Below are 10,548 nucleotides of genomic sequence, written 5' to 3'. Positions count from 1 at the left end.
GGCCCTGCGGGGGCTGCAGCGTCTTCGGAGGAGCTGCCTACTCTCACTCCTGCCCGCCTTCCCCGCTTCTTTCCCCCCATCTTTCGCTCCTTCCTTCCTTTCTTCCCACCCTCCCCCCTTCCCAGCCGCAAGCCAGCGCGTTCAAAACAGACCCGTGCTCATGGAGCTAGCCGCTGTAAAGAAATCCCAGCACCTCACTCAGAAGTGCTAATGTAGATCTCTTTAATGCTACACACACACCAGTTGCTTAAAATTTCTGTCTCGGTAAGCACAGCACTCAGAGTTACCCTCTTGCACTCGCAGTTACCCTGCTATGGCTCCGTTATGGAGTAATTTTCATCTCGTTCAGTCAGCCCAAGCACAAAGTGTCCCGTGACTCCTCCTGAGGGTGGGAATTGGGCTTTGTTCTAGATGCTGCCAGGCAGCTGTTTTGTGCTGCAAGTTAATTCCACACGCTTTATATGAATAGTCTTAATTTAAAATAAAACCAACTTTTGCATCACAGATTTCATAATGAAGATAACCCTGAGATAGCCTTGCAGTGGAAACCATGTGTTGCTGATTTCTGTAGGGTAGGGCTGGTTATTCTCCTCTGTATTATTTACTATTCATACAGATGGTCCTGAGCGGATATTGACCAAGTATGCGTGGCCTTCGTGCCTTGTGGTTAGAAGGCTGCTTGTGACATGGATGAGTCGACATTTTCTACAGGTTGTGTCCTCAGTCTGACAGAACTCAGCTGCTTGAGGAGTTGACTTTCTCCTGGTGCTGTTGCAACTTGGAGCTGGGTTGCAGCACGGTTCTGTAATTGCACTGGAGACTGCAGCCAGCATGCTCCCTGCCAGCCAAGCGGAGGCTGGTGTCGGCCACACAGGGAGAGCCTTGGGTTCAAACCACAGGTTGCTAAAGGTAAAAAGGCAGGAAGCCCAACTGAATTCTCGTGCTCCTCTGTAAGCCTCCAAGATAAACTGATAGGACATGGATGCTGGGAACCTCATTTTGACCTCAGTGTGCATGTGTGTGTTAGTATTTATAGCAATAAGTGAAGTATCTTTGGGATGTTCCCAGGTCCTGATGCCATCTAGCACGAAGTGGTCTCCGTTCATACCGTGGCATTCTGTGGCCTCCAAGCCAAGGCGCTGCGCGCGTGCTGCCGGCAGGGAAGCGCCGTTGGCTCTGCCCGCGCTGCTGAGCCACGTGCCCAGAATTGTTCAGGAGAGTGCCAAGGATCCTCTAGCAGCTTAGGGGTACAGCTGATCACATTCCAGTGCACAAGCATGATTGCATGTATGCATGTAGACATGGGCTATAAATTTCAGTTCTCAAATTATTTTAGATGTTCAATTTCTCTTTGTAAAATGTCAGTGAGTTGCAATTAATTTTTATTAAGGCACTGCTTTCCCATATAAACTAAATATATCTCAAAATATCCCTTTGGGATAGCTAAATAAATCCTCATGATCACCTCCCTTGTACAAACAGGAATACGGCCATCAGAGCAGGAGAGCTGCAGTTAAGGTTTCCCATTTGTAAAATTTGCCCAAATTGGTTTTTGTCTGGATTAGAATTTCAGTCAAGTAGGTCAGTACTTTGCAGTTCCATTTCTGCCTGTATCCTACTTTGTGGTAACTAATTACTTTTGTTTGCTTTGCAATGCTTAGACTATAATGATCTGTTAGATTAGAATGATCTGTTCCCCACTTTTTGGAAGAATGAAGTGAACAATGACCATTTGTGACAGAAACGAGGGGATATAACAGGTTTATGTTCATGCATACCTGTGTTGCTCACAAAATATCCCATGCCCAGTTAAAAAGTCAAAGTGCATTCATGATGAAATACTAGTCATCTTTAAGCACAGGTCAGACAAAGGTCCAGGAAACATCTCTACTATCATTTTCTTATCCCTGCTTTTCCATAGCTGGGACTTTAAATTTGCAAGAGAATCATGCAGCCCAAAGGTGAACAATTTGTGTGTGACTTCTGCATGCTGCAACTGCCTTTCCACAAGCTGGCAAGTATTCTTTTCTCCTGTTGTTTTAACTTTTATCTTTGTCACTCTAGAGGAAATGATTGTTCCTTGGAGGACTAACTTGAAAACTTAACATTAAATCTAATCTTTGGTTTTAAATACTGTCAGCCTTTCCTTCTGTCTTGTAATCGTTATCTAACTTCTCAGCTCCATCTACAGGTTTTCCATTTATTAGTTATATATGATGATCAAGACAATTTGGTAGGATGATCTTCCATCACTGGAAATGAATTTTACCAATTTGGTATAATTAAAAAAAAATCTAGTGCAAAATTAAATTAAATTCCATGGATTTAATCCAGTAGAGTTTGCTCTCACCTTTATTTCATATATGTGATTCTAATAGCTTAAAGTGCTTTTATCTGTTTCTGTTTTCCTCTTTTCAGGAAGAACACAGTTTAAAGTGGTAATTAAAGCACTTTCTTCAAAAGAAGTCACCAGAATTTATGCCCCTCGCCCTTTGGACAGAAATGATGGCACATTTCTTGTGCGGTACCGTATGTATGGGAGTGTCAGAGAAGGGTTAAGAATTGAGATCCTTTATGGTGATCAGCATGTAGCTCAATCTCCTTACATCTTGAAAGGTAAAGGTATTTTTTTTTTTTAATTTAATCTAATGTGTGCTGGTAGCTACAGAAATGCTATGGACTACTTTACTGCTAGAGGGAGAGGTGGGAAATGAGAGGTTTGTTTGCCCTTGTTCATGTAGTTGCCTCACAAGTGTGCACCTTATACAGAGAAGTAGGCAGTGACAATCTCTATACATTGCCAATTTACAGGTCCCAGATCCATAAAAGTGTAGGCTGTGGTCTCTGACGTTAGGGCGATGTGTCTGGCCATCTCCTCTTCCTTCTGTCATGAGGAAATGGATCCCTTCAGATTTGGTAGGGAGTAAAAAGGCAAAGCTTGTATTTTTACTGTTTCAAGTAGGTATTCGCTTAAATGTTGTGTTGTCTTTATCCAAAGTAAAAAGTATTACCTGCAAAAGCAAGGAGTTTGTGTCATACCAAACACTTTATAATTCAAATGTCTATAATTTCTAAAAAGTGTGCTCCTTTGTAACAACAAGGACAGTATTTCTGTAACCAGACAATATCTAGCTTCTTTCCATTAGCCCAGTTTAATTCAGTGCAGGTCTATACTTCAGAAGAACTGTTTAGAAGCAGGGAAAACAAAGCAAATTATTCTGTCGTTCCAGATTTGCTTCTTTAACTTCCTTCTCTTGCTCTCAAATGGACAGCAGTTTAGCCAAGAAAAAGATAAAGTCACTTCTCTGGAGAGTCTTGTTTCAGTTCCCTACTTCTTCTAACCAGAATTCGATCATATTTTTTTAAAGTAAAATTTCCTAAATACCAATCTTGAAATGTCTTCAAACTTAAATGAAACTGTCCCAAGGCCTCAAGGTAGTAGTATGCCTTTTTTCTGCTGGTGCTCATTTGCCATCAGCCATGAAACTAAGGGCTTTTTATCACACTCTGTGAGGCTAGTGCCTATACCTAAGCTGTCAGCTTCAAAAGGACAGAAAGAATAATTAATTATACATAAAAGGGAACACTCTTTGTTTGAGGTACAGACTGCTTTATCAAAGTTCTGAATTAGGTTAAAATTGAAACTGTAAGTGGTTACAGTTGGAACAATTCTGAATACCCTGCGTGGTTGGCAGGTAGCACAATAGTGGAGCTTCGTCTTGCATGTTAATTTTACCCCAATAGCAAAAAATCTAGTATTTTGATTTCTGGAAGACAGGAATGCTGCTTTTTTTTGTCGATTACACTGCTAAACTCCAGAAAAGCTATAGGGAGGATGACTTCCTAGGAAAACACTGAAAAACTTGGAATAAAAAATGTCAAGCCACTACCATGTCTACATTTACCTGCCCATGTGTTTGGGGAATGATGATTGATGTAGAATCACAAATACAGACTTTCAGTGCTTTGTTTTCTGCAGGACCAGTTTATCATGAATATTGTGACTGTCCTGAAGAAGACCCAGAGATCTGGCAGAATGTTATGACTTGCCCATCCCAAGAACCTCAGATTACAAAGGATTTCATTTCTTTTCCCACCATTGACCTTCAGCGAATGCTTAAGGAAATCCCAACAAAATTCAGTGAAACAAGAGGTGCTATTGTTCATTACACTATTCTCAATAATCACATCTACCGTCGCTCCCTAGGAAAGTATACAGACTTCAAAATGTTCTCTGATGAAATTTTGCTGTCACTGGCAAGAAAGGTATGAGTTTCCATCATCTAAGACTACTAAGTCATGTTCTAATATGGCAATATTGCAGTTGTTGTTGTATCTTCAGTTTCATAATTCTTGAAGTAAGAATTGACTTTCCTTTTTTCATCAGGATAACAGTGTATCCTAGGGGTAGTGTGTGGGGGCTGTAGTGAAGTTGCTAGGAAGGCTGCAGGGGCTAAGACTCAACTCTGTGAGCCTTTTCCTGGCCAACGTGAGTGTCCCTTCCATACTGGCTTGCAAGGCAGGAACTGGAAATTCAGACCTTAAGCTCAGCTAAATCTGTTAACTGTCTAGTAGGCTTATTGATTCTGCCTAAGGGAACTGAGGAATATATGTAAGGGTGACAAACTCTTACAAACTCTTGTGTTATTCTCCTTTGCTGGTTATACGTTTAGGTTCGTCTTCCTGATGTGGAGTTTTATCTGAATGTTGGAGACTGGCCAGTTGAGTTTCGGAAAGCTAATGACACACCTGGTCCTGTACCCGTCATTTCCTGGTGTGGCTCTGTGGATTCAAGAGATATAGTCCTTCCAACGTATGATGTAACCCACTCGACTCTTGAAACCCTACGTGGAGTCACAAATGATCTCCTTTCTATTCAAGGAAATACAGGTAAGTGAGAGAATGTGGATTTAAAAAAAAAAAAAAAAATTTAGAAATTCCATCAAAGAAGCAAGTTGCTTTCAAATAATGTATTAAAATCTTAAGTTCACAAGTGCCTTAGGAGGTCTCTTAATACAAGCAGGTTAGTCTCTACAGATCATAACCTCTTCCAACACTGCCACTAAGCGGCTGTTTAGTACAGATTTAGAGCCAATTATGGATTTTAGAAGTCCAGTTTACAGTTATGGTGAACTTCAATTTAAAGGTATCCAGAAGATAGCTACTGAGACCCATCAGAAGAAATGTACATATAACTACAAGGCCTATCTCCTCAGTGAAGGACTTGAGTATGTTCCTTCTAATCAAACAGTAATCCTTTTCCTGACAGTGATGTGGCCCAGTGTTCTGTTTACATAAAAATGAATCTGGATCCTGAAAGAAGTAAACTAGTACTACACTGCAGCCTCTTCCAAATAAGAAAATATGGTCTGTATAGAAAAATACCTCAAAGTATGATCTTCTGAATTGTTTTTCTGGCTTTGAAGGAAGAATCAGTATTACTGACAGCTGTCTTCCTCCTCCCAGGAAATTCATGAATACTTAGGGACCAGACAAATGGCATGGACAATACCTAAGGAGTAAATCTTGAGTGAGGAAGTATTTATTTTTATTTGATGAGTTCACAATTTTTCTTACTAATTTTAAATTAAATATTTTAATAAAGTTTTCAGTTTGAAGCAGTCTGTGTTTACTGATTTAGTACGGCTGTTTTTCCAATTAGGAGGCAACAACAACCTTCTTCACTTCAGTAGGTCCTTTAAGGAAATTTCCAGCAGAAGTATGAAGAAGGACTTATTTAATGTTTCTAAAAGCAGGCAGTAAGCAGAGGTGAAGTCTTTCAGGCCCTTCTAAGTCTCTTGAGGACACGTTGTAGCCATTTGGTTTTTTCCTTTTTAAGTCATCATTAAGTGATTCCTCTAAGAACTAACTAAATTGCTGGGTAACAGAAGTGGGTTTTACTAAAGAGATTTTGGTTATTGTGGCAGGCTTTATGGATGGAGAATGACTTTAATTATTAGTATTTTACTTACATAATTTGATTATAATCCCATACATAGCTTTCAAGATACTTAAAGCTATTTAAATATAAAATTGTTGAGTGGAAAAGCAGTTCTCTGATTTTACTTTATAAGTAGCGCAGTTTCTCATCCCAAAATTTGAGCCAGGACTGGGAGTTTAAAGCCTGTGATTAGTAAGTGATTATGGATTCACTGCTGTTTAATCATGCCTGTTTTACCACGTCTCTGAGTAATGCCACTCTCACAGCAAGTTCCTCATCTGCACAGTCCCACCCTGAGCGTTCCCTCTCTCTTTGCTCTCACCGACCTCCCCGTGCTCCTAGGGCCCTGCTGGGAGAACAAAACCGAGCGAGCGCTGTTCAGGGGGCGAGACAGCCGAGAGGAACGTCTTCGTCTGGTCAGGTTATCCAAGGAGAATCCACAGCTACTGGATGCTGGAATAACAGGATATTTCTTCTTCAGAGAAAAGGAAAAAGAGCTGGGAAAGATTCCGCTGATGGGCTTCTTTGACTTCTTTAAGGTAGCAAGCAAGTTGCAGTCTTGGATTAATTCTGCGGTCAAGTTCTTGCCAGCTGAAGAGACAAGGCTCACTTTGGCTAATTCCATTCAGTAAACAAAACAGTTATGCTGCGCTGGGAACACTGGGCCATGCAGGGTAGATAGACCATCTGTAGCCAAAGCCATAGTGTGTGACACACTTCTAGAGAAAGCCACTACACTTTTTTCATGGAGTCCCTTAGGGGGAGTTCTTGGAGATATATTTGAATAGATGGAGAAATTTGATTTCTGACCATCAGGATTTCTTTTATATGGGGTGAATATGAAAACAATGGACACACCTTGTGTCCATTGCAGGTACATTGTGGAAATATGAGAAAGAGTTCTTGTAGTGACAAGTTAGAAAAATAGATGAGTGGTTTTGTTGCACTTAAATACACAAATTCCGCTGTGACAGAGGTATAAAAAGTAAAGGGGACAGAGTCCTGTAAAAGCAATTATAATATATGGCAAATGAAGTTCTGTTCCAGAGATAAATGTATCAGAAATGCTGTAACAGCCAAGAGCATCTGCCAGAGCAGTACATTCATGGTTGCTGTTAGAATAATGTTTCAGATAACTTTATATAATGATATATGTTTCAAATTATTCTACAGAATAATATAATCTTAAGTGAGAATAAATTTACCCTTGTTGAATTTAAGTATAAATTAGTTTTATTTCCTTCCCAGCTCTAGCCTTTGCTCTGTCCCAGGACACTTTAGTATAATACCCATCAGGCAGTTCATGTGACACAAAGTTCTTGACTGTCGGTCTTGGGCTGAAAACAAATAGTTTTTCCATTTGTTATCCAGAACATCATGAAACTACAGCTGCTTAACACTACAACAAGTCTTGAAGATGAGAATTAATAAACACAGTTACATCTTGCCTGTGAAAATAATCTTTTCTACAGTCAGTGTTCTGAATCAAAATGTTTCAATTTTTTTTCCTTTATCTTCATATTGTAGTACAAGTACCAAGTGAATGTAGATGGGACTGTAGCAGCTTACAGGTTTCCATACCTTTTGCTGGGTGACAGCCTGGTATTGAAACAGGATTCCAAGTACTATGAACACTTTTATATGGGATTAAAACCTTGGAAGCATTATGTTCCAGTTAAGAGAAACTTAGAGGACTTGCTAGAGAAAATAAAATGGGCTAAGGTAAGTTTCACTGCTAATTCAAGTTCAAAGTGATAAATAAACGTATAAACACTCTCTTTATCTCAACACTCTCTTCTTTTTGTATTTCCACATACATATTTTGCATGAACTCTGTTGAGATCCTGGGATAAAGGAAGTGCGTTTTGCTGTTAGTATAATATGTGAGGGTGTTAATTCAAGTAACCCTCTCTATTTAGGGAAATATGACTCCATTTTAGGTATGTGCGGAAGTGTTTCATGACTCAGAGCCTTAGTATACTGACTAATGCAGGTAATTTTCAAAGAAACACCCAGAATCCTGAGTATTACTTAATTAATTCTATCACTGTTTTTAGGTCCTGACTGGAACAAAAGTCATTGCGTGTTCTGTTTGAATATGCAGAAAACTGCTGCTCTCTAACATTCTCAGAATGAAAGCCTGGGATTCTGTAACCACACAAGCCAATAACTCTGTGATTGAAATTACTATTTGTGTTCTAGCTGCTAGGTTAAAAAGCAGGAAAAGTTTCTGTTCTGAGAGTACTGTAGTTCCTCATAAAAAATCAGGTGAGAATACTAACAGATTTGAAATACAGACCTAAAAACCCTTGAAGGTAAGTATGTGAATTCAAGAGGAGTTATTTTAAAAAGGAAAACATTGAATTGTACTGCATAGGAGAGGACAACAGCTGTGGCTTTGTCTTCTGTAAAACTGAGTGTGCCTGGGAGATGTCAGACCTGATTTTGAAGAGGCTTGTGGCCTGGGCAAAACAGGAGAGCAGTAATCAAGTGGGTTTTCAAAATTGTACAATTATCCGTGAAGGCTGTTATTGATAGCCCTGAGGTACCAGTTCTGACCATAAAAGCAATCCAGTATTTTTTAAAAATCTACAATTTAAAATGTGCCTCTGCAGCCTACCAGTAATTGCAGATTTGAATAGCCCCTTTAATAAAACTTCTAATGCCAGCCAGGCTTTGAGTAACTCACTGACTGCTCTATTATTCATTTATTTTGTCTCAATTTTCCAGGAAAATGATGAAGAAGCAAGAAAAATTGCTAAAGAAGGACAATTAATGGCAAGAGAATTACTTCAGCCTCACAGGCTTTACTGCTACTATTATAAAGTGCTCCAGGTTAGTACAATAGACCTCTTAATTACTTTTCCAAAACTGCTACTGCTATGGATGCTACAAATTTCATACTCAGTTGTTAACTTACATCAATAACAGACTCAGTTCATGTTATTCACAGGAGACCAGTGTGAAGAGCTTTGCTAAAACTTGCTTTGTTATTAAACAGGCAACCTGACATAATAGGTGATTTACAGAATCAGACTTCTTGTTTCTCCCCCATCCACACAGTCAGACCTGTTTTCAGTGTCGACACAGGAGATAATCTGTACCAAATTTTCTTCCTTTTTCCCCTCATATTTATCCCTTCATGAGCTGTTCTGCTGTATTATGAAACAATGAATCTATGGAAAAGAAATTCTGGAAGTTTGGCTAGTGGTAAAGGGTGAAGCAGGCCAAATAGTCATTACTTCCCTAGGAGATGCAAACCTCTAGTTAAAGATGTTTCTGTTCTCTGAAGGTATTAATTTATTTCTCCTGTTCTAATTTCTGCTGTGCAGAATTAGATCTTGGCTTCAGCAGCCACACGTTGACGCAAAGTTTGGAACTCTTCAGTGTACAAAAATGACAGCATTATCTGCATAAAGTGTTTAGAGGCACAAATAATGACAATATTGAAATTGACATTAATAATAGGATGGGAGAACATTAAAGGAGGTTTTCAGAGGCAGTGCAGCCTATTAGTAGGTGTGTTATAAAGACACCTTGTAAACAGGTTGTAAACAATGACACAAGGAGGCTGGATAAAGGCAAGCTTGTGAGTGGAAGGGAGGAGGAAAATTCTGTTTCATGAATTACACGTTGATGCTTATAGCATTCCTAAATGTTGTTTACATATTTCAGAAATACGCCGAACGCCAAGCCAGCAAACCTGAAATACGGGGTGGAATGGAACTTGTACCTCAGCCTGCTGACAGAGACTCAGTATGCAGTTGCCACAGGAAAAAACCTTTAAGGGAAGATCTATAACTGTACTGAGTGGAGAAAATCACCCATTTACAATGCAAGATTTAAATAGGAATTAAGCTGTGAAGTCTAAGACACTTATGCACTAGCAAACATTCTTAGTTATGTATTCTTCTTGTATTTACATGTCCTTTTCCACACTGACTCTGATCTACAATGTTGTTTCCCACAATTTTGTCTCTATGACCACCACCAGACAGACACTGAGGCTGTAATGGGGAGGGTCTAGGGGTTTTGTTTGATGTACTGGATCATCAGGAAGAAAAGTGCAGTGCTGCTCGTGTTCCAGCTGGGACCTAGTTACCAAAGTTTTATGAGGAACCAGTCATCCACAAAGATCTTCTGTGAGTCAGTGCAGGTTATTCTAAAGGAGCATTTGCAACGTACTAAAACAGTGTTATGATTTCTTCATAAAGTTTACCTCAGTGTTAGATTGTTTCTTGTATACAAAACGATTTTCTAACTAGACAAAATGAATATCTGAGATTTACAGTTATCACATCTGGTGTTGCTTTGGGATTATTTTGTGGTCTGGGACATAACAGAGTACAGAACATGCTGTAGTAATTACCCCTTTCAGAGGGAAAAGCAGAGGAGGGGGAGAAATCAGAATATTTTTGTATGTACCATGGCTGCCAATCACCAAAATCAAATGCTGCTTTAAAACAGACTGTGTAGCTGTCACTGTCACATTGCTTTGAATGCCAAGACACCACTCTGAAGACCTGTTCCCTGCCAGTAACCATGCCTGTGAATATAAGCACATACCCACAAAAGCTGTTGGGCTCTTCAGGTGAGGCCAGGTGAAA

The 10,548-nt window shown here is 39.6% G+C and overlaps 1 protein-coding gene across 1 annotated transcript; it reads left to right on the top strand.

Moving 5' to 3' along the window:
* The first annotated feature begins 1,948 nt into the window (after positions 1–1,948).
* KDELC2 (KDEL (Lys-Asp-Glu-Leu) containing 2) lies at positions 1,949–10,238 on the top strand. The gene is made up of 8 exons (XM_008942929.1): positions 1,949–2,018; positions 2,419–2,616; positions 3,980–4,266; positions 4,674–4,890; positions 6,284–6,480; positions 7,469–7,663; positions 8,672–8,776; positions 9,617–10,238. Exons 1-8 carry the CDS (start codon positions 1,949–1,951, stop codon positions 9,740–9,742), a joined length of 1,395 nt encoding a protein of 464 aa, XP_008941177.1. The 3' UTR covers positions 9,743–10,238.
* Positions 10,239–10,548: the final 310 nt, after the last annotated feature.

The sequence above is a fragment of the Merops nubicus genome, unplaced genomic scaffold (assembly GCF_000691845.1).
Source record: "Merops nubicus isolate BGI_N331 unplaced genomic scaffold, ASM69184v1 scaffold4946, whole genome shotgun sequence".
Lineage (NCBI taxonomy): Eukaryota > Metazoa > Chordata > Aves > Coraciiformes > Meropidae > Merops > Merops nubicus.
This window is presented reverse-complemented; position numbering and strand designations above follow the sequence as displayed.